This window comes from Podarcis muralis, chromosome 12 (assembly GCF_964188315.1).
Source record: "Podarcis muralis chromosome 12, rPodMur119.hap1.1, whole genome shotgun sequence".
Lineage (NCBI taxonomy): Eukaryota > Metazoa > Chordata > Lepidosauria > Squamata > Lacertidae > Podarcis > Podarcis muralis.
In genome coordinates this window covers 34,865,836-34,890,115 of record NC_135666.1, presented here as the reverse complement: position 1 = coordinate 34,890,115, position 24,280 = coordinate 34,865,836, and the positions used below count along the sequence as shown (strand labels likewise).

The 24,280-nt window shown below is 42.2% G+C and overlaps 1 protein-coding gene across 1 annotated transcript in view; it reads right to left on the bottom strand.

The window, feature by feature from the left end:
• Positions 1-551: 551 nt before the first annotated feature.
• The window catches only part of ABCB5 (ATP binding cassette subfamily B member 5), a 47,965-nt gene continuing 24,236 nt past the window's right edge, over positions 552-24,280 (bottom strand). Inside the window, exons 15-29 of the mRNA XM_028750594.2 lie at positions 23,083-23,253; positions 22,136-22,297; positions 20,392-20,649; positions 17,251-17,397; positions 15,614-15,718; positions 14,358-14,435; positions 13,083-13,166; positions 11,978-12,181; positions 10,666-10,766; positions 8,301-8,441; positions 7,371-7,527; positions 6,933-7,130; positions 6,380-6,586; positions 5,478-5,624; positions 552-5,377 (exon numbers count right to left, since the gene is read on the bottom strand). Of these exons, the coding sequence (XP_028606427.2) occupies positions 5,180-5,377; positions 5,478-5,624; positions 6,380-6,586; positions 6,933-7,130; positions 7,371-7,527; positions 8,301-8,441; positions 10,666-10,766; positions 11,978-12,181; positions 13,083-13,166; positions 14,358-14,435; positions 15,614-15,718; positions 17,251-17,397; positions 20,392-20,649; positions 22,136-22,297; positions 23,083-23,253 (2,358 nt within the window). The 3' untranslated portion in view covers positions 552-5,179. The remainder of the gene's footprint in view (positions 5,378-5,477; positions 5,625-6,379; positions 6,587-6,932; positions 7,131-7,370; positions 7,528-8,300; positions 8,442-10,665; positions 10,767-11,977; positions 12,182-13,082; positions 13,167-14,357; positions 14,436-15,613; positions 15,719-17,250; positions 17,398-20,391; positions 20,650-22,135; positions 22,298-23,082; positions 23,254-24,280) is intronic.

Genomic DNA, 24,280 nt, shown 5'->3' with positions numbered 1-24,280 from the left:
GCTCCCTCGGCTTGAAAGCTAGATGAGCAACACAACTCCAGAGTCGCCTTTGACTGGACTTAACCGTCCAGGGGTCCTTTGCCTTTTTTTTTTTTTTTTTTACACAAAAGCTGACTGGATTCCCCCTGAGTCTTTCTTCAACACTGGCAACAGAAGAAGCTCTTCCACTGTACTCGAGTACAGCTGCCTAGTTTAGAAGGTACAGTCTACCAACCTCTTGGCACTGCTCCCCACCTGCTGCCTGAGGTGGTCACCTCAGCTACTTAAGAGTAGAGTTGGCCCCACAAAACAGAGAATGAGGAGTATCTGATTGTCAGGTATGCGAATGCTGCCCAGTATATGTATCACTGAACCAAGTGTCCATGATTTTGTGGGGATCTATTTTGTGATTGGAAAGTTCATTTGAAAAAGGATTTAATTCACCCTAGTTCAATTTAAAATTCATTCACATGTTCCTCGGCATTTTTTTCTTCAGCCTTCAGAATTATACAGCCAGCTCTGCTAAAGTATAAAATATACTAAGAGCAAAATAAGAATCAAAATGTATAGGGTAAGGTGGACAATTGCTTTATTTCCTCCAACAATTACAAACTTTAAGCTTAAACAGCTTTTCGGACAGATGAAAATGGTAAATGCAATTGCCAGAATCAGAGTTAAGTGTGATGAAAACCATATATACAGAAATTATTGAATTAAACTTAAAGCTGAATTGAAACTGAATTTTTAAAACCATCCCAAGTTCCACTGCAAAAGGAAATTTATTCACATTCAGTTCACCTGGCAATTATAGGAGTTACTTTCAGATGCAATTCAAATATTTTTGAATTAGATCAACAGAAATACTAGATTTATTTATAATCTGCCTGCACCTTTAAAGTCCAAACCTTGGTTAAAATATTGTTCTCCAATTCAGGTATGATTTGTCCTGGTCAGATGGAAATCCGACTGGTTGTTATTGCCATTTTGTGCAAGGGAAGCTAGAGTGGAAATGTTTTTGCAGCTCATGTTTTGCGTTGAATGGAACTGGGGGACAAAAGAGGCAAGCAACTTGTGTTAAATTTAACATCTGTACCTGAAGCTCTTTTTGCCCTAGCCAGGAGCTAAGAGATAATGGAGCAATATTACCCTTTTCATGTTCTACAGTTGCAGACAGACTAGAGGAATATAACCCATAGTGCGGGATCTTCCCAGCACTAACTAACCCTTAGTTACCTTCCTTTGCACACTGAGAGTTACATGAGGGTGGTGGGTGCACTTTTGTGTGTGTGTGTGGGGGGGGGTACATTCTGGAGAGGTGGCCAGAGTTGGTGGTGGGTGAAGCCATTCCCTCCCTATATTTTTCTCTCTTGTTAATCTGGGCCCTGCTTATGGGCATAGCCAGGATCTATTTTTTTTGGGGGGGGCAGGCATTATGCTAGGGGGGCAGAACCTAGTTATCTGCAATGGAACTGGTCTGTTAAGTGTTTTTATCTACTTACTTGATGGGGGTGGGGTCAGCTGCCTCTCTTGCCTATGCCCATCCAAGCAACCACTAACTTCAGCAAACATAAGAGCAACCACAACAAACCAGAAACAGATGATGATAAAGAAAAGTTCAACTTTGTGCAAGCCGCTTGGGGGTTTTATTGAATCACAGTGGCTGCACCTGAGACGCTGGCCTCTTGGGTGATCCTAAGAACGCAGCGCTAAGGTTAAAGAAAACATCATGCCTAAGAAGATGCTAAAAAGAAGAACGGGGCATCTTAGCAAATGTGGAATCAAAACGTTACTGGGTTATTTGGAAGAATATGGTGGAATGTGCCAAAGTGACTTAAGTAAAGAACTACCAGACACCAGGAGTCCTAGTTACGCTTTCTCCTAAAGATACATCTTACATGGCTTTGCCTTCGTGAATAATGAAATTGATGGAAAAGAGGGAAAAATCTGGTCCAGTCCCTGATCAATTTAAAAAGATGTGCAGAGACCCTTTCACACCCTCCTATCTTAACACTCTCCCCACATATACCTGCTGTTCATCACACACATTCACTCATAAAACAATGAGTTTTATTCAAAAATGCCATGGAATTTCAAAATTCTTTTCCAACTAGGTAGGCTGGAGGACAGGGGAAAGACACCAATCCTTCCACTAGGGTAGGAAATGGCAACCTAGGATTCTCATGCTATTACTATGACTGTTTTGCACACAAATGCTCTATGCATCATAATTGCATTGGCAAAACAGTCATAGTAATAGCCTGAGAATCCTAGGCTGCCATTTCCTACCCTAGCGGAAGAGTTGGTGTCTTTCCACTGCCTTGAAGAAAGATAGAGCAACATAAAATGTAATATGGTACTTAAAATATCACATGCATATCTTAATCCATATGATATTTTAAGCACCATATTAGATTTTCTTTTATGTTGCTCTATCTTTCTTCAAGGCTCATTTTTTCAATGAATATTAGTCTCTGAATTAAGCATTGCACATGGAATGATTCATTTCGGCTGCTAAAGTTCAAGTCTGAGACCAGCTTACACCACCAAATTAACCTTTCTCCCACGCACACTCATTAGTGACTAATGAAAATGGTGATAGTGGCTTCGGGTTTGAAGAATAAGTCTTCCTTCTATTTTCAATTCAGATATTGTAAAGTCACTAACTGACCTGCAAAACCAGACCTGCCAGTTCATGCCTAATGCACCTACGGTAATTCATTGATCATTTCTGCATCCCCCGCAGGCGACTGAATCTGGATCAAGAGGGCAGTGTGCATAAACAGGTTACAGAAGTAAATCACCCCATCTTACATTTAACAACACCCGAGTCCTGTATGCTGGAACCATACAAAGTTCCTCATATTTCTCAATCTTCATAACCTTGCAGAAGTTCCCGAAATGATGGGTCATCGTGACAATTTAACAGCTGCATATCTGTAATGTAATGGTTTCTAGCCTGGGGATGCATACCAACGTCTTCTCAGGGCCAGAAGTGAAAGATCACCACACCACATACAATCCAAGCTATTTTTCTCCACCCATCTTCCTTGTCTGTTATAATAACCCCTCTAGAAACTACAAGTGGGGCTGGAGCTGGATTAGGGCAGAACAGGCAGTTCTCCTCCACAAGGCGCCAAGCCGAGGGGGAGCAAAATAACAACAACAAACCTATATTTATATGGGTACCTACTAAGAAGATCCATAAAAAAGCAACTGTACCACAATAAATTGTGAAAACTAAGAGATTTTTTTGGGGGGTGTGTGCACCAAATTTTGTCTTCACTCAAGGGGGTCTTGTGCAGTTTTTTGGCAGGAGTGCAGTGGTCAAACTGTGGATGCTGAGGTGACTTACAGGTCAGTCACAAACCACCATTATGTATGAAGGCTAGTACATTTTCAAGAAAAAAAGCAGGGACGCGGGTGGCGCTGTGGGTAAAAGCCTCAGCGCCTAGGGCTTGCCGATCGAAAGGTCAGTGGTTTGAATCCCCGCGGCAGGGTGAGCTCCCGTCTCTCGGTCCCAGCTCCTGCCCACCTAGCAGTTCGAAAGCACTCCCGGGTGCAAGTAGATAAATAGGGACCGCTTACTAGCGGGAAGGTAAACGGTGTTTGTCAATCCCCAAGTTTTCCAGGCAGGGATGGAAAAGAGCGATTGCCAGTTAGTATGTACAATGCTGAGATAAGTGGATCAATGGTCTGATTTGGTGCAAGGAAGTTTCCCATGTTAACTCTTGTAATATTAGACTCCAGAAAAAGTGAAGGCAGAAATAAATTGTGGCAACCCACACACATTTTTCTATGCCTTTGCCAAGTTTAAGAAGAAGCAAAAATTCAGTTACAATTCCTCCCATCAGGACCAATTGGGAAGCAGCTTGCAACTAGACACAAGCAGAGAGACCATTCCCTGATCTACCTACCTTGCATCTTCATTTGTTGAAACCAGTGTGGCAACCGCTGTTGACAGCCAACCACAGATGAAGAGAGAACATTTCACTTCCCTTAGTGCCATTGAATTAAAAAGCTTTTTTACTTCCTGGGATGTTTAAAATCCCATGTGGAAGAAAGAAGAGGACATGCCCTATTTGTGTTTGGGCTAGTTGAAAAGATAATTTAAAAAATTGGCAGGAATTGTTTTGTGTTGTATTTTATCCCCATGACATGTGGGGCAAAGATGACAATAAAACTGAAATAAGTATATATATTTCTAATTGTAGTGCGCTCGAGAAAATAAACAAGCTGTCATTTGTATAGTGAAGATCTGTAAACTGCAGTAAATGTAGACTTTGCAGTGTTGCTAAATTTGAATTTCAAGTTTCCTTCATGCAGTGCTGATACTGACCCTACAGAAAAAGTTAGCATGGTGAAACCACCTAGGATTGAGAAGGCCCTTGGTTTAAACCCCGCACAGCTATAAAGCTCAGTGGACGACTGTGAGCCCAGCTGCTCTTTCTCTCATGATTGCTGTGCAGATAAAATGGGGTGAGGAAAAACTTGTATGCTGGATATAGTGTTCAGAAAATAGCTTTAAAAATATATATTTCCCTGAAATTTATGAATGGGCTCACTTGGTCAATCAGCAAAGAAATGTTCTGCAGGCACTTTTAGCTGTTTCCACCACGTTAGAACTACTTCTCTGCTTCTGGCATCTTGTGGAAGTTAAATCTTTTGCCCTGGGGCATAACATTGGGTCTGATGGCTTTCAAGTCAGTTCCAACCTTACCAGTAAATTCTATTAGTTCTTACTGGGGTTTCCCAGTTATTTTTTTTATTACTATTACAAAAGTAAAATCAACACTATGATACAAAAACATTCCATAACAAAGTAAAATATAAATAAATCTCTTTCCTTTCTCATGAAGATGCCCAGTAGGCCTGCATCCCACATTCACAGGCTCCTGAACATTACCTGGTGATGGCGATAAGGAACAAGGCACAGTTAGCCTTCATCTTGATTGGGACCCAAAGAACAATTTCAGGGGTGCTGAAGGTCATAAGCATGCCAAAGGACGACTTGACTTCCCTCTTCTCGGAACAGGAGATTCTCCCCTCTTCCTTATATTACACAACCCCTTCATTTTGAAATGCGGTTTCATCATATGGTACAGGGGACTGTTCTTTGACAGACTCAAGTACAACGCTGCCTTAGGCATAATTTGAGGGGTTTTTTGGGTTTTTTTGGTATCCACAGACTTTGCAGCCTGGGCTAATGAGGTACTTGTGCATTGACAAGTGCATGATAGAATCCACCCATGGCCAGCAGCTGGCTGTGAGTTCCCTGTTCCACTACTTTGCCATTCTGGATGACTGCTATGATGTCAGAATTCTGGATCGTGGACAACCGATGAGCAATGACGATGCAGGTCCGACCCTTTCTAGCTTCATCCAAGGCCTTCTGGACAATCTGCAGGCATGGGCAAAGAAAAAAATAATATTTAGAATGATAGCCTCGATTCATCCCTACCCTGCTGCAGTACAGGAAGCAAGGCTGCAAGTTGACTAACCTTTTCACTTTCTGTGTCAAGAGCTGATGTGGCTTCATCCAGAAGAAGTACTGCTGGTTTTCGGACAAGGGCACGGGCAATGGCTATTCTTTGTTTCTGTCCTCCTGAAAGCTGTGCTCCTTTGTCACCTACTCGAGTATTATATTTCTGTAGGTTGTTGTTGTTTTTAAAAAAGAAAAGATCACAGACATTGTGAGTGTTGTGAAGAGCAAGTTAGACCTTTCGGCATCCTATCAAAACTAATAGGCTGTGCATCTGGATCCTGTGCAGATGTTTCAACAGGGGAAAAAAAGGATTTGATATCCCGCTTTATCACTACCCGAAGGAGTCTCAAAGCGGCTAACATTCTCCTTTCCCTTCCTCCCCCACAACAAACACTCTGTGAGGTGAGTGAGGCTGAGAGACTTCAGAGAAGTGTGACTGGCCCAAGGTCACCCAGCAGCTGCATGTGGAGGAGTGGAGACGCAAACCCGGTTCCCCAGCAAGAAGCAAGACCCACTGCTTGCCACAGGACTTCCTCAAGGATAAGCGTGCATGGGAATGCAGCCTTAAATATGCATTTAAAAATTAATCTCTGACCATACTTTATAAGTCAACATGATAAGGTTGGGGTGGGCTACCTGTAGCCCTTGGCCTAATTTCATATATGTGGTAGGGAGAGAGAATGACCAGAGTGCGGGGAGATGTGACAGAGAGAGAAAAGGATACACCACCCAATTTTGGCTCTAGCCCTGCCCACCATTAGCACATGGCCCCCTCAGAGGGACACTAGACAGGAAGCCCCTTCCCTCATGCAAAGGATTCAGCTGTAGGTTTCTATGCAACTGGGATTTGTGCAAAATAAGATAGTTATTCCTCTGGAGAAAGAGAATGCTGGAAAACGTAAGGACATCTTCATTTACCTCTGGGAGATTTTCTATGAAGTTGTGGATATTAGCTGCTTTAGCTGCTTCTTCAACTTCTTCCTGACTGACAACTCGGCTGTTGTCGCCATACTGGATATTCTCTGTAATACTGCAATCAAAGAGAATAGGCTCCTGTTGCACAAGACCAAGTCTGGATCTTAGCCACTGTATATGTAGAGATTTGGTGTCCACGCCATCTGCAAGCTGTAGGTAGAAATGGAAGTACAGAAAGTTTGCAATGAGCTTCTGCAGAGTTGAAAGACACAACAATAGGCAGCTGAACCTGTGTAAAATTTAATGGACACACCAAGTTTATGGTCTATATTTATTGTTGGGAAAAATATATAGACATGTAGCATATATAAACATGTATTTTTAGGAGAAAGTAAATACAAAAACCTGCATATCAGATAAAATATGTGCATTTTAAAAGCAATTTTTGTGTGTTTAAAAGAAATGGCAAACGACAGGATCGAATGGACTTATGATTTTGAACACATACAAAACTGACACAGAATGGAAATAGCCGGATCTGTCCATCCCTGCTTACCACTTGTCCTGATCCTGGGTCGTAGAATCTCTCCAGAAGCTGGATGGAGGTGCTTTTGCCACAACCACTGCTTCCCACCAATGCCAGAGTTTGCCCCTTGTTAACCTTTAAACTGAGTCCTTGCAAAACTTGAACTTCTGCTCTAGTTGGATATTCAAAATGGATGTCTCTGAATTCAATGTTGCCGTCAAATTTCACCTACATTGCGGGGGGTGGGAAATGAACAAAGATATATGTTATGGGTTATGTATAAAGCCATATCTCAAATAAAGGAGTTTCTTTTTGAAGCCAATTTTAAGCAACCAGAAACTGAGCTGACAGCAGTAAATAAAACAGCATTATATTTCTTTTCTTTTATTCCAGTAGCCTACACCGAGCCCTGTTAATAAAAGAAGCACAACAATTCTATTTCTGAAAGCACTATCTGTATAGTCTTACCAATTTTTCACCTTCTTCACTATAGCTATCAATCACTGGCTTCCGATCCAAAAGCTGAAAAATTCTTTGTGCAGAAACCTTTGATTTGCCAAAATCTGGTGCAAGAGAACTGGACTGAGCAACATTCATAGCAGCAAAAATCACAGAAGAGAAGACTCTGTAAAACACAAAACAAAGAAGCATAGAAAAGCAAATGTTTTGTATTGAAAAACAGAAGCCATACATCTCTGGATTCAATTGCAAACTACTGTTTATCTTGCAGAACTGAGATTTATACAGTGAGCTCCTTTTAACAGGCCTGAAATATTACTATGTACAGTGCATCTCTAACACACTTATCCTGTCATTAAAATAGTGTATCTGTACATATTGTGTACATACGATATATACATAAGAGCAAGCCTAAAAGAGCACCCATTGTCTGCAATTCAATTCATGATAAATTATTTGTAGGACTATCCAAGCCTACTTAAGTTAAGAAAATATGCTTGAGACTGCAAACATATACACACTTTGGACTACTTTTGAGTACACACACACATAATTGCAATGAGAATCTATACAAGTATAACTAAGCAAAAGACTATTATAACAATGCTCAAGTTGAATCAGAGGTGTTCTATTCAACGAGTATACAATCATTGCACCAATGATTGATCTGCACACTTGTAGTTATTCACACATAACACTCAACATTTGGGAAACTTTAATGTGGGACTCCCACCCTTTGTCCAAACTGCAAGTGAGGGCAGGACGGAACTTTGTTGCTTGCTTCTCCTCTGTCACAGTCTCTTGCAGATCAGAAGGCGTTAGGAAACATTTTGATAGATATACATATTTATGTATATAGATTTTCACATTTGTATTTAAAATCAGTTTATGTTTTGAGTTCATTGCCTAGCTCTTACAAAATACAGAAGACACACTCACATAAAAAGTTGCTCGAAGTCCATTAAACAATGGGCAATCAGCCACGCTCCAAATCTGAAGACAGCGGCATTTATAAAAAAGTTGAAACACTGGGCTATTCCATATGTAACTCCATGAAGGGGAGCCTTCTTCAGAGAGTCCCTGTTAAATGAGAAAGCCAATTAAAGAGTCACAATTCATCATGAAATAAAAGGAACAGTATAGCTTCTACTCCCAAAGCATTTTAAAAAAGCAAGTCAGAGTCATTGACTAAGATGCTAGAAAGCTTTTAAAACCAAAAAACCACACTGCAGAAATGAATCCTCAACAAATGGGGGTAGTGGAATCATACTACCCATTTTCTCAACACCCAGCCCATCTTGGGACATGACTCATCTATATATGTTGGGCATAACAAGTAGCACAAATCCAAATACCCATAAGCCCAATAGCTTGTCATTGTTATCGGGCAAGATTGGTCAAGCAAGGGTCTTCACCACTTACATACTGTGCCCAATCTGTGTAGGTGATAACAATTTCTTGTTATTCTGTATCACTGTGACGTTAAATTTCAAATCCTCTTTTGCAAATCCTTTCTTTTGATCCAAGTTGAATATACTTCTAAGTTGTATATACTGCCATCTGTCAATTTCATATTGCCGTATCTCTTCATATAATTTTAATCTGAATTTCCATTGTTCCTCTTCCAATAAAGCGTGTTCTCCCTAACAGAAAGCACGTGTTGCGGTTGGGGAAAACAAGCCACCCTGTTGTTGCTGGGCAGATTTTGGAAAAACCCAAGCCATTAAGTGGTCAATTGGGTTGCTGCGGATTTTTGATTGTTGCCATTTTTCGGAGGAGGAGCCAGAGTTTTTAAATACAGGACGCCCAACACTGGGCGTCCTCTTGGCTGTTTTGCACCGGATCACCCGCCCACCCTCCCTTTAATGGGGGGGGGGTTTGATCGCTTGACCTTGCTATGCCTGTCATGGGGTCGTCTGCTTTGGAGCAGGGGCTTGGTAGGAATCCGGCTGATTGGCTGGTGCCATTTGGTTTTTGCCTACTGCGTAGCAAATCGTCACAACTTGTAAGGTTGGCAGTTAGGCATTGGTTAAAATTGGTTGGTGAAGGGGTAAGTGCCTACCCCTCCAATGGTGGTGCGGAAAGGGAATTCCGTTAAAGGAATCCAGGGGCTTGCCATTCTTTTCGTCCTGTCCCTGGCATTGGACTTGGGCCGTGCAAGCCCCACAGGAACATGAGGGTGAGGAGTGAGGGACTGATGCCCAGCTTCATTTTCTCACCCAATATTTGTTTCCCACGCTGGCTTCCGTTGGAGTACGGACGTCAGTTCTGTCCCTGGGGCAAGGACAGATAGTCATAACCAATGCCTAAGCAACCACTCACATTTTTTGTATTTTGAATAAAGTTGTGGCCAAAATCATGCCAAAAACCTTAAACAAAAATTGATGTGTGATGTGTGAATTTTTGGGGGGTGGCTTTGGGGACTCAACACGCAATTGTCTATATGTTAGCCAATTTGTCATCATATTCAATTTTTTGATAGCATAAGCCTCCAGCGGTGATATCCCCCAAGGTGTCTGTAGTTCCAGATGCGATCTATATTTGTTCCAAACTTTATATAATGCACCTCTTAATATATGACATGTGAATTCTTTATTGACTTTTACTTTCTCATAATTAAGATACGCATGCCATCCAATCTGTGTAGGTGAGCTGAGCATGGCAGCAGAACAAGATGCACCCATGCTGCACACTGAGAGACACGGTATCAAAACCAAGACTTGTACTCCACTAATACTAAACCAGCTTGGATCACGCTAACGCTCATCAGTGTCTCTAGTGTCATCAGTAAGACCGTTTGCAAAATTAGCTGTAAATGAAGTAGAAATTCCTCCCTTTCCATTACAATACTAAAAGAGGATCATGGGAGACACATCATCACATCGCTATGGGAACTCAGAACTGCTGGGAACACAAATAAGACTGTTTGAATGGTGGTTTCTGCATGCACCAAAGTTTTGGCATACCACTACTATTAGCTGAAAAGACTGTCTAGCAGTTGTATGCTAAAACTCAACATATTCAAAGTTCTGCAGGAGCCAATGGACTTTACACATCACTCAACTGCACATTTTGGTACTAGCTGTTTAAAGCCATTGCAAGCCCCAGATATTTGGACCTTAAAGGGGTGATATCTATCTATCTAAATTGTGTGTGGGGAAATGGTACAAGGTGGATTCAATCACACTTCCAGAAATTTAACATAATTATGCACAACAATATTTTTAGTTTGTGAAATAATGTAATTAAGAAATAAAACTCAAGAACTCAAAGAAGACGACGACAGACTTGCATACAAATTTACCTGTATGGACCTTCTACGCTTGAAATATATCTCTCAAAAAATCTGTCTTCTCTTGTTAATGAAACCACAGTTCTTATATTTTCTACAGCTTCTGTTGAAATCTGATTTGGGAAACAAGGAATGTACAAGGCTTTAGAAAATCCCGACTTCACTAAAGGTTAGGTGTTCTCCATTAGATGTTTAACCTCATAGCCATACACAATATTGAACTAGGTGCAACTAAGGGTCCAGGCATTGAAACAATATCAGAAGTCAGGCACTTGCACCCGGAAGGTTTGGGGACAGTGTCCTTGAAACCTGAAGTAACATATTGGAAGTGGTTATCTGCAGGGTTACTCCTTCAGTCAAGTACTTGCCGGACCATCCAAAGTGCACCATGCTGAGCACCTTGTGGAAGAATCACTGTCCCCACTGTGAGTATTGATATCCCAGCAGTCATATCAGGAAAGTGGCCACGATTCTGCCTGAGCCAGTCTGTCACCTGAGGGCACCCAAATGAGAGCCAGTGTGGTGTAGTGGTTAAGAGCGGTGGACTCATAATCTGGTGAACCGGGTTCGCGTCCCCGCTCCTCCACATGCAGCTGCCGGGTGACCTTGGGCTAGTCACACTTCTTTGAAGTCTCTCAGCCCCACTCACCTCACAGAGTGTTCGTTGTGGGGGAGGAAGGGAAAGGAGAATGTTAGCCGCTTTGAGACTCCTTAGGGTAGTGATAAAGCGGGATATCAAATCCAAACTCTTCTTCTTCAAATACAGCTGGGGACTTATTCCAGTTCCATGTACAGTCGTACCTCAGAAGTTGAACTGAATCTGTTCCAGAAGTCAGTTCGACTTCCAAAACGTTCAGAAACTGAAGCGCGGTTTCTGATTGACTGCAGAAAGCTCCTGCAGCTAATCGGAAGCCGCGGAAGGCTCATCAGACGTTCGGCTTCCAAAAATAGTTTGCAAACCGGAACAGTCACTTATGGGTTTGTGGCATTCAGGAGCCAAAACGTTTGAGAACCTAGCTGTTTGAAAACCAAGGTACGACTGTAATTGAATGAACCCTGTATAGATTCCGAGGGCATTCACATCAACTGTTTTAATGGTTGGCTTTAGTGGAGTGTGTTTTAAATCAGTGTTCATCCTTTTACAGTGTTGAAAACTTGATGATATAGAAATATTTTGAATAAGCCAATCAACAAACCAACCAAGGGCTTCTGGGATAGGCATCAGTGGACATGAATAAAAGTTAAGAGCCGTGTTGGAAATTTTCCCTTCTCTCACTGCCACAGATCTAATCAGAACCACATGTTTTAACTATATAGAACTCACTCTTCCAGCTTCCTCGAGGGCTTTTTGATCCTTTGACGCATGGCCGGTCACTGATTTCAGTCGTATAACATGGGCTATCATAACGAAAGGAATACAGGCCAGGATGAGCAATGTTAATTGCCAGCCATGCACAAAAGCAATAATAATAGCTGTCAAGAGTGTAAAGATCGTTGAGGTTAATAAGGCCAGCCGACTTCCAGTAGCCTAGAAATAACAAAAACAAAAGACAACACGTTGGAAGTTAATCTCATTAAAGAATTAATTGCAAACACACATGCAAGTTAATCATCTTCATTAATGGGTCTAACTCTGCATATGGCTAGCCATTGTCTTCCTAAAATAGCAAGTGAGTCACAATTATACTTGAGAGTTTAACTAAGAAGGCACAATGCACATATTTAATCTCTCTTTAGCTTCAACCAATACAGCAGCCCTGCTCTTGCCAAGTCATGTTCCTAAAAGTTTTGAAAAGCCATTCAGTAGTCCTCACAAAATTCCTCTTTGTTAGTTAGAATGATTCATCAGGATTTTTGCAAAGGCACCTTGTAAGAGTCTCTATGCCAACATGATGTCAGCATGAGATGCTACAAATCTAGTAGGCTAGTTGGCACAATTACACCTGCAACCCAATGTCATAGTGCTGAAATAAATCATCCAGAGACATTTCTGTCAAACAACATTTAAGCGACTGCAGGAGATCCTCTCTAGACTGACCTCTCTAACTCTTAACCAACCCAAATGCCCCAAGGTGTGCATTATATTTAACAAGCTACATTTACCTGAAGTCAAGTTTATAGCAAGCTGAATCATCGATAGCCACAAATTAAAGACAATGAGTTGTGTCCTGCTCAATTTTATTCAGAGCAGACTCTCTGAAATTTATGAACCCAAGTTTGTCATATCCATTAATTTCTGATGGTCTACTCTGAGTATGACCAGTACTTGATACAACCCACTGTCAATGTGGTACATTAAATGCCATGCAGATTCAAAAGTAGATTTATTATGCTCTTTCCACAAAAGCTTCTTTTTGAAATCACTGCAATTTAAATTTCAATTCAATTTTTTTTTTAAAAAAAGACCCCTAAATAAATGGAAAACATACTCCTTTGACTTGAGAAGCATCTGTCGCAAGCCGGGTTAGCAAAACTCCAATGCCGTTGTTATGGTCATCAAACCATCCAATTTCCTGAAAATGAAAAAGATGGTTCAGATAATTTTTGCCTTTGCAAATGGATATTGTCATGGCTCAAAGCAGCCCATGAAGCATTTGAAGTACGTGATAGGTTTTTTATTTTTAAAGAAACCCTTAAGAAGTTAGGAGGGATTGTAGCTCTGTGACAGAGCACAGGTTTTGCCTCGGGCTGAATCTTTGGCATCTCCAAGCAAGAGCTGTGGCCAATCATTGGAGACTACACTGAGCTAGATGGTCTGACTCAGCAGGTCAACTTCCTACGTTCCTGCAATCTTTTGTGATTCGAGGACCCTTTTCCCGCTTGGGAATAATATGGACACAGCATATAACATGGACACAGCATATTAGGTTAATGGGACAGAAGAGGTCACAACTTTATTGATCACAGCATGTGAGAGGTATTGGCTTAGGCATTGGACAACCGCAAATTTTGACTCCACCCACTCAGAGAGGGGTGAGTCTGATGAGGGTTAACCACCAGTAGGGGGAGTCTGTTGATGCAAATACAACTATAAGCTCTCCCCTGATGTCACCGGGGGTCGTGCCATGGCCCCCAGCCGCACAGGGCATCGGACAGGATCCACGACTGCCGGATTCCTATAACGGAATACCCAAAAGTGAAGGGGCAGGCGATGGCCACACCTAGCCCTTCCACACACCAACAACCTATTCCAATGCCTAACCACCAAATACCAAGAAAGTTGTGACGAAAAGGCCAGTGCCAATTTGCCAATTGGAAAAAACTCCTACCAGGGCCCCCTAGGCAACCAGGGCGACCAACCACAGGTCCATAGCAAGGTCAAGCGAGCAGCTAAGCCCTAAAGGTAGTGGTGGTGGGGTGACTTGAAAAGATCGGCAGTGCAATGGCGGGGAGAGCTGGCACGGCCGCATTTGAGTGGCTAAACCACACCCCCGAGCTGCCACCTGATTGGGTGTTCTTCTGGGAGGCGTGGCGTGCCAACGATGGAGCAGGGGAGGGGCCGGAACGCCCCCTGCATAACGCGGGAAACTGTTCCCGCTCAAAATCCCTCCCCTCCTGGAGGAGGAGAGGCTTTGTATAATGACTTGAGGCTTCCCTACTTGCCCTTCAGCATGGAGACTAGAGACTGCCCCTGAAGACAATGGACCACATCCCAGACCCACCCACAAAATTGCCCCCCCTTTTCCTGTATCTGTAGGTGTTACCTGTTGAAGCAATGCTTTGAATGAAAGTGATCTCAACCGCATAGTCAGAGCTTCCCCGGACCTCCCAAACATGAATCCCTGAAAAATGTAAACATGAAGCATTTAGATTTTATTTACCTGTACAATGCCATAACATTTTAAAGACTGATGAGCTATAGACTAAAGCGCTGGAAGAGTTGAAGCTATTTACTAATACAGAAGCTCAATAGAAATCCTACAGTATGTTTTGGTATTTTTCCATTTGTTAAGCTAAGTTGAGGAAAGTTTGCTGAGGGCCAACATTTTTTCTGTTAGTTGAACAAGAACCAGGCTGTCCTCATTACAACACACACTGTATTTCCATTCCAGTGCTTCTAGAATAGAAATAAGGCCAGTTTGCAAAACTAGTCACCCTTTTGCCTTTTCAAGCTTGCTCCTCTAATTAAGACACTGATAAAGTGTCCTATAAGCATAACACCCACAAATTTTGAGTACTGATTATGAAGGTCCACCTTTCTAGTCCCAAGGTCCAGGGGACAGAGGGGGACTAGATGTTGGTCTGAGAAATGCAGTAACAAGAAGGGGTCATGAGCAGGAATGGCAAAACATGCGTAAAATTAAGTAGTCAGATAGGAGAAACTACCTTCCTGAAACTGCAACAATCAACTTCTTCCTTGGTGCTACTGGCTACCAGGAACATAGGTTGCTGCACCATCGGTCCTAAATATTCTTTTCCCCACCACCTCATCCCATTTTATTTACATTTGGTGTTCTTATCATACTGAATGCACTGCAGTGGTTGCATTTCTGAGTGACAGCAGCTCCTCCTTCCATTTATAAAGCTACAGCCCAATCCAACTGTTGCCTTTGCAATATCAGTTTTAGGTCACTGGGGCACAGAAGCTCATAGAAGTAGGTGGTAGGATCCTACTCTCATTATCTTGCACCCCAAACCCAGTTCTGGACTGCCATGGATCCCATTAAAATCAGAGTGTACAGTAATCATGCATCATTATTTGATTGGAATGTGCCCAGAAGCTTGAGGGCTTCTATATCTTAAATAAATGAAAACCATGGTGCCTCAACACCATTTATTTATTTTTTGCTGGGGAGTGGGGACAGGGATTCCTTGTTTTGCTTGAATTTTCTGAGTGAATTGGTACGTTATCATGGTTTCACAAATTTCAGCAATCCGCTGCTCCATTCTGATATTATTATTATTATTATTATTATTATTATTATTATTATTATTAAGTAGGCCTTAGGATAGTCCTTACCTGAACAACATATGTTATTAAGCTGATCACTCCCAACATAAGAAACATAAGAGAAAACAACACCGTTTTTTGGCTTTTCTTGACTTCGTCTGTTTCTTGGAAAGCCTGGGTTACAAAGCACAGAGTTAGTCACCAGTACTAGAAAATCATCATCACCCGAGGATCACAGGGTGATTTACAATATAATAAAAAAACAATAATACATAACATGGTAACAAACAAAAACAATACCCCCAGCCTGCCAGTTTAGAAGACCATAGTTTGTTTAGTTAGCCAAAGGCCTGGGAGAAGAGAGCCATCACTGAAGAGGCCCTGTCCTCCACCTCAAAAGGCAGAGATCCTGAGAGAAGAGACTCTCCAAGTGTTAGAAGACTGGAAAGATTAATATGGATGGAGTTGCCCTTTAAAGCTGCCTAGGGCTTTAAAATGTTATATGCATTTTGAATTCTGATTGGAAACAAACTGGAAGCCAGGCAAGATCTTTTTTAACTGGCCAAATATGTCCAAATCAGAAAGCCAACTTATGTACTGTATTTTTCCGTGTATAACACATGTTTGTGGGGACTCCAAATTAAGAAAATGGGGGGAGATTGTCAAGAGTTGTTAAGGACCAACGCTGAAAATAGCAAGCAAAGCAAAAGCCGCCATTTGCCTGCCCAATTGACACAGGCGCAGCCAATTGACAACAGCCCTTGCCGCAGCCACCAATCAACTGCCCAATAGCCGCTGACAATCTCCTGCTCATGGCTGCAACTAATCGCCTCTGCACTATCTGTGTATAACACGACCCCCAATTTTTAACATCATTTTTAAAGATAAAAACCTCATCTTATACACAGAAAAATACGGTATTTCTAGTTGGCCCGTAAAAAGGCATGCAGTGGGGAAGACTGAAAGCTACCCTCCTGACCTGACACCAGAGTCACTGTAGCTTACGTGAATCAAACTGGGCTGCACTGGTAGAGCCTATCCAGTACTCTTGCAGCCCCAACCTCTCTACTGCTCCCAGACAAGTACGCTGTAGCGAGGCCAGTGTCAGGAGGGCAGCTCCATAGCCCCACAGGCTGCCCCCACAGTTGCCCAATATTTAACGCATATTGGCATTCAATCTTTCAGGTTTTTAAATTATCTAGAATGTGGTTTTTAAAAGTATGCACTGGTTGAGAGCAAAAGGTGCTGGCAAAGTAACCTTATTCTAAAGGCATTTGGACCAGATGTCATTATGGAAAACCAACCAATGACACACTGAATTTCTTTGTTTTCAATGAACTGAGAAGAGGGTAACATCTTCTGATTTCTTTCTGCAGGGCCTGTAAGACAGAGTTGTTCTGCCTGGCCTTTGGCTTAGAATCAGTTTGATTCCCTCCCCCCTCTTTCTTTTTTCCTTTCTCCTCCTGTGAAGAGGCTGCATCTTAATGTTTTAATGTTGTATTATAAACTTGTTTTTTAAATTGTATTTTAATCAACTTGTTTTTATTATTGGTTGTTAGCCGCCCTGGGGAGGGCGGGGTATAAATAAAATTTATTATTATTATTATTATTATTATTATTATTATTATTATTATTATTATTAAAGATAGTGGAAAGTGGAAGCAAAAGGTTTTTACAGAGGCTGAAATATAAGCTTCTAAACTTACCCCAATTATTTTACCGAACAGAACAGCAAATGCAGGCGTGACGCCACCTCCAATGGCAGCAGCAATGATTCCAAACACTATAGAGCAGAATTCAGGCTTATTCAGGGCTAGAATTCTAGAATAAGGCACCTCAGGGAGCTTCTCTTCCTGTAAGAGTGAAAATTCCAGTTGTCACCAGCGGGTGAGAACACCGAAGGGGGTAATGTAATTGCCTGGGCAATGAACCATGCTAGCAGAAGATTGCTGGGAAATTAGTATGAACTCAGAATGTACTAAATACGGAAACTTACTGAGTTATGCACACCCATTGATTGTCAGCAAAGTTTTAATTGCTCAAAAATGTGGAGAAAACAAAGGGGGAAAATGGAACAAAAGGCCGACTCATGTCAAAATCTATCTAAAAGGGCACTGAAAAGTCAAACTGGATCAGTCATAATGAATGGCAACTTTAACGCATGAACCTTTCTGATGAATGATTTTTAAAAGAGTCTTTTAATTTAATTTAGATTTCTCATCATTTTCATGTTTTGATGTAAGCCGCTTAATTCTTCAGAAAAAAGGGATCTCAATGTTTAAAAATTAAAAAGTAAAAATTGAGAACATTAGTCTAACACAGCTACAGCCATCCTTGAAGTCAGTGGTTGGGAAGCAATATCACGAGTGTATCAAACCTCTTCCAAATTGCTTTGTCTATCAGTCAAGCCCAATTACCAAAACCACCAGAGAGTTGTACAAAATTGCAATTTAACCAATATATATTTTTCTGCAGATATGGACATAGGTGTATCTTTCTGTCAGGTTATATGAAGACAGAATCAAGCATACAAGTTTGTAGAAAATATTACATGAAGTCATGAGGCAAGTTTTTCAGACAAGCTATTTTTCACAAGATTGATAGATACTGACAGAAGCATGACCATATTTCGGCATATTATTATTACTATTACAATGGATATATTAAAAAGGTAAAGGTACCCCTGCCCGTACGGGCCAGTCGTGACCGACTCTAGGGTTGCGCGCTCATCTTGCTCAAGAGGCTGGGAGCCGGCGCCGTCCGAAGACACTTCCGTGTCACGTGGCCAGCATGACAAAGCTGCAACTGGCGAGCCAGCACCAGTGCCGCACACGGAAACGCTGTTTACCTTCCCGCTATAAAGCGGTACCTATTTATCTACTTGCACTTAGGGGTGCTTTCGAACTGCTAGGTGGGCAGGAGCTGGGACCGAACGGCGGGAGCTCACCCCGCCGCGGGGATTCGAACCGCCAACCTTACCATCAGCAAGTCCTAGGCACTGAGGTTTTACCCACAGTGCCACCAGCATCAATGGATATATTAATTACCTTTTAAACCATCGTCTCAAGGAGATTTACTCAAAAGATTATTTAAAACAGTTAAAAACACAAATACATTCAAAACAAGAGTAGAACCTTAACAATTGGGCACTCATGGTAAAGACCCAGCTGGGAAAATCTATTCTCAGCTTTGCAAAATGGATGCTTCCAGGAATGCTACACAGGGGCTGTGTTTTTAAAGTCTTCACTGGCTCCCAGTTCCACTTTCCCACTCTTAACTCCATCCCTTCTTCCACTTTGCCTACTGTGAAACAATATTTTGTTCATCTGTCAATACCAGGCATAGGCAAACTTGGCCCTCCAGATGTTTTTGGGACTACAACTCCCATCATCCCTGACCACTGTTCCTGTTAGCTAGGGATGATGGGAGTTGTAGTCCCAACACATCTGGAGGGCCAAGTTTGCCTATGCCTGGTCAATACTCTATCTTTTGTTTGTTCTGCACAACTTTTTCTAAACCACTGGACTGTCTCCCATTTCTGCAATCCCCCCCCCCTATTTTTTCTTCCCATGCATGAAGACAAATGCGATAGGGGAAGAAAACAAGAGAGCGCTCCCAGGGCATTCGTCACCTGACAAGCAAGTCTGTTTCCACAATGGAAAATGTAAAGTCTGCCCACCAGTGGATCTAAACAGTGGTTCACCTTATCTGCTTTACCTCCCTCTTGTGCTTTGGTTGGGATGGGTGGGTCTGCCTTTATTTTTGAAAGTGCTAAATATTTTTTCTGCATTTATCACTGCCTATTTAATAATAATGGAAACTTTCCATTGTTATAAGAGTCGTTCAGGAAGTGGGTGGATAAATTCCTGCTGGCACTGCGTGAACCCACCTCTGGCCTATGCTTCAAATTTCCAGAATTGCTTTGTTCAGAGTCCAGCCATGGAAAGGAAAGATACATTTGGACTGAATGTAGGGAAGGCATTTCCAGGTTGACTACTCATGTGCCAGAAAACCCTACATGTTAGACAGTACCCACCATACCAATGCTGGTTATGCATCAGCCAGGGAGCAGGCCCACCATCATTTAGGGGAAGAACATCCCCCTTGTTCCTTCACACATTCAAACTGACCCCTGAAGAGAGTTAATGAAAGATTATCTCTGAGTGATAGTGTCAGGGACTGGGCAGAGGAGCAATGGTGGAGACCGACTCCCCAGCCTGACCCTTCCAGAGGGAGGGAGGTCAGAGCTCAGAGGAAGATGAGGGGGAAAGTTGGGAAATAATGGGAGAGAAGGAGCAGGCAGAGCTGGAGCAGAAGCTGGCTGACACGTTATCACTAGAAAGCATTCTTCCAGACCCACCATCTCCCAGAACCCGGCAAGCCTTAAAAGTAGGAGAGCAAAGAGCTCAAAGACAGATGCCACTAAGTGGCGTGATGCTGACGACGAATGAGGAAGTGGGAGAGAAGGGTGTGTGTGGAGATTTACTCGGGACAACGCCATTATCCGAGAGGCTGTGTTTCAAAGCCTCTCTCTGTAAATACTGAATAAAAAGCGGATGGTAAGAAACTTTTCTCTGTCTTTGTACGTTCCTGGCAACCGGCCGTGGGTGTTGCTTGCAGCCACCTGACAGACAGAGACTTTGTATTTAAACCTCAGCCAACATACATGCACCAATAAAAAGCATATGGATTATGAAGTTCATGAAAGCTGAAACTAAACAGTGCTCAGGTCTAGCATGATGTATACGAAACACAATGCATCTACCATCTTAACAAAAATGGAATGTTCTGTTCTAAATTTTATGCTATTCTCACAAGGCATGTTAAGAATTAATCTTAGCACTAACCACTTTCTTCTTCTTCCCTTTCTTCTTCTTCCTCCTCTTCCTCTTCTTCCTGTCAGAGTATCTTTTCGTAGAAGCCCTACTGAGGCTGCGTTTACGGAAGCTTCCTCCCTTAGCTAATTCTGTGCCAACAACGGGATTTTCCAAGACACTGGCCTCCATGTCATTTAGATAATCATCCTCAGAGTCGTCGTCATCTTCCTCAGTCTCAAAATCTGTTTCTTCTACTGTTTCATCGCTTTGATCATCTCCACCATAGCACTAAGGTAAAGAGGAATTCGTCATTCCGAAGAAAATTCATTACCCATGGAAAATATCAAGAGAAACGTATTTAATTACTATGTACAATGATTAAATCTCTGTACACAGAAAAGCATGTGGTGCACTCTGAAGTGGCACAATTTCAGATTTTTTGGGTGGTGGTGTCATTTTTGAGTTCCATTCCAAAACTAGTTGCCCAAGAGATATTCAGAAAAAGGATTCTAGCATAGTCTTTCTTTTTGTACATAAAGGTTTCCCCCCCTTTTAAACGTGCAATGAGTTTTTGACAAGAGTATTTTAACAGGCCGTCACACTTCTGCTCTGAAATCCTATGGATGGAACTTGTGCTACGTGCTTTTCCTGAACATGTAGAGCAACTCTAACTGAAAAGTACTTGCCTATTTCTATCAATGAAAGTGGAATTAAAATAAATAAAACTACCCAGTACAGTAGTTCTCAGAAACAGACACAGACAGAAGAAAGCACCAGTTCAGTCTGTAACTTTGCTTGGGTGTCATCTGGGCAGATGGGTAGAAATAACCCTTTTAAGGCTGAGGGCTATACTTACGCATGGTCAACTTTCTGGGGCCCTATGTCAAAGTTGGCATGGCCAAATGATTGGGTTGGTTTTTTTAGCAACAATTTTTGTGGGGTATTCTGAGCATCACAGAATCACAGCAGGGGACTCACGGGAATCATCAGTAAAGAAGGGGGGGTAGGATTATTATTATTATGAAGAATGGACATTTGGGGTGCCACAATAAACATTTTAGTATTGTGGCATTACAGTGGCTTTCAGATTTGAGGCATAGGTTTTCAGGACCCACCTTATTTTTTATGGTTGTAAGTGTGAAGGGCAGGAAATAACTAACTAACTAAAACTAACTAACTAACTAACTAACTAACTAACTAACTAACTAACTAACTCCCATTTTTAAAAAAAGACAATGGGGAGGGTCTGGGCCCTCTCTTCAAAAAACCTCTTGCATGACCTGATACGACCCATAGGTCATGGGTTAGCCATCCCTGATATATATGAATTCTTTGTTATGTTACACTAGAGAAGCAAACAACATTTGGCAAAGACAAACATGTGTTGTTTCTCCTGAGTATCCCCATTTGTGTGCAAGTTAGCTTTTAACCACCAGTGCTGTGCCCACGAAAGGCGAATGCTTAGCTGTTTCAAGCACCTTCACTCAACACAGGGAATATAATTGGGTGAAAAGGCAAACCCAAATGGTAGGTGCAATAGCATGATGCAAACCTTACAAAAGTGGTCCACAGCAATGGTTTCGCTTCTTTGGCAACCTGCCATCTTTCCCAACACTCTTAACTCTGTGCAAAGGATCTCTAGTCTCTCACCTGCCTGCCACAAAGCCCTGCGCACTTCCACGCTTCACCTGGTCCAACCTCTTTCTCCGAGTTCCCATTATGCTGACCCATGGGTTTAGCATGATGTGTAAAGTGGGCCATGATGGCTCATTACCTGTTGCATTACAAGTGCGTAGTAGACTCCCTTATGTGCCATGAGCTCGTCATGGGTCCCCTGTTCAACAACGACACCTTTCTCAAAGCCAGCAATAATGTCGGCTGTCCTGATGGTGGAGAGTCTGTGAGCAATCACGATGGTGGTTCGCCCAGTTCTGGCCTTGAGAAAAAAGAAACGAAAAGGGGTGGGAGAAGGCAAACATTTTTGTATACACAAACACAAGAAACATATACACAAGAAACTTTGTTCATCTGACATCTGCACACAGAATGTCTAAAAGGAGGAGTCCCAGAGATTATTTATTTACTACCAATAACATACACCCAACAATTCTATTAATCACCTCTTACATTTAACTAGATTGTTATAGTTATAATTCATCTCTCACTTTTGATTTCCATTCAATGTATTTTCAGCACGTGATTAGACATATCATTATTGCTGTTTCCTCAACCGATTTAGCATTTCCTTTACAGATTTCACATTAAAATCTCAGTGTTGGCTAAATTAACATGGTTAACACTACAGTACACCAAGTCTCACTGCTTTGGCACTTTGCATTTTTGTTTGTTTTTATTTAAATATTTTTAAATCACACATAAGGGGGGGGGTGAGAATCCAAGGTGGTATACAGCCTAAAAACACAGTATAATAAAAACACTAAACATATAAGTAAAAGCTGGTTGGGCAAAGAACCTCAGGTTTGGAAGTTCTGTCTAAATAATATTTTTCAAGGGTTATGGCATATTCTTAAGGCCAAACTAGAACTGGCCTAGGAGATGCCTCAAGGAACTTCAGTTTTTTAAACTATAGCTCAGTTGGTTAAATTGTGGTGCTGATAACACCAAGGTTGCAGGTTCGATCCCCTGCATTGCAGGGGGTTGGACTAGATGATCCTCAGGATCCCTTCCAACTCCACGATTCTATGATAACAGACTATTTACCTTATCAAGTGCTGCTTGCACTATGGATTCACTTTGATTATCCAGAGCAGAGGTAGCTTCATCCAGCAACAGGATCTTGGGGTTCCTGGCTAGGGCACGAGCAATTGCTATACGCTGCTTCTGCCCTCCACTCAGCTGAGCTCCCCTTTCGCCAACCATGGTGTCAAATTTCTGGGAAATTCAAAGCACAGAAATCAGACTGAATCACATGAGAGTTTCCACTCTTAGTTACAAACAAGAAAAGGCGATGCTGCGTAGAAGTAACACTCTACAGCCAAACACAAAACATTCAGTAACATTCAGCAAAGGAGCTTTCGTTTCTGTTTTCAGGGTACCATACCTCATGAGCATGGGTAGGCAAACTAAGGCCCGGGGGCTGGATCCAGCCCAATCGCCTTCTAAATCCGGCCTGTGGAAGGTCTGGGAATCAGTGTGTTTTTACATTAGTAGAATATGTCCTTTTATTTAAAATACATCTCTGGGTTAATTGTGGGGCCTGCCTGCTTTTTTTTACATGAGTAGAATGTGTGCTTTTATTTGAAATGCATCTCTGGGTGATTTGTGGGGCATAGGAATTCATTCTCCCCCCCCCTTCAAAATATAGTCCAGCCCCACACAAGGTCTGAGGGACAGTGGACTGGCCCCCTACTGAAAAAGTTTGCTGACCCCTGCTCATAAGCATAAGGACTTATTACTTGCAGCACAGATGGTGCTAATAACAAATTTATCTGTAAATATCTGGGACGCGGGTGGCGCTGTGGGTTAAACCACTGAGCCTAGGGCTTGCTGATCAGAAGGTTGGTGGTTCGAATCCTCGTGATGGGGTGAGCTCCCATTGCTTGGTCCCTGCTCCTGTCAACCTAGCAGTTCAAAAGCACGAAGTCCAAGTAGATAAATAGGTATCGCTCTGGCGGGAAGGCAAACGGCATTTCCGTGCGCTGCTCTGGTTCACCAGAAGTGGCTTAGTCATGCTGGCCACATGACCCGGAAGCTGTACGTCGGCTCCCTCGGCCATTAAAGCAAGATGAGCGCCGCAACCGCAGAGTTGGCTACGACTGGACCTAATGGCCAGGGGTCTCTTTACCTTTATATCAGGGACAGATTTAGCTAACAATACCTGAAAACATTCCCAATGGAGAGAAGAAGGGGCGAAAGAATGCTATGTTGGCACTCCAGTAATAAAATGGGTTTCTTCATA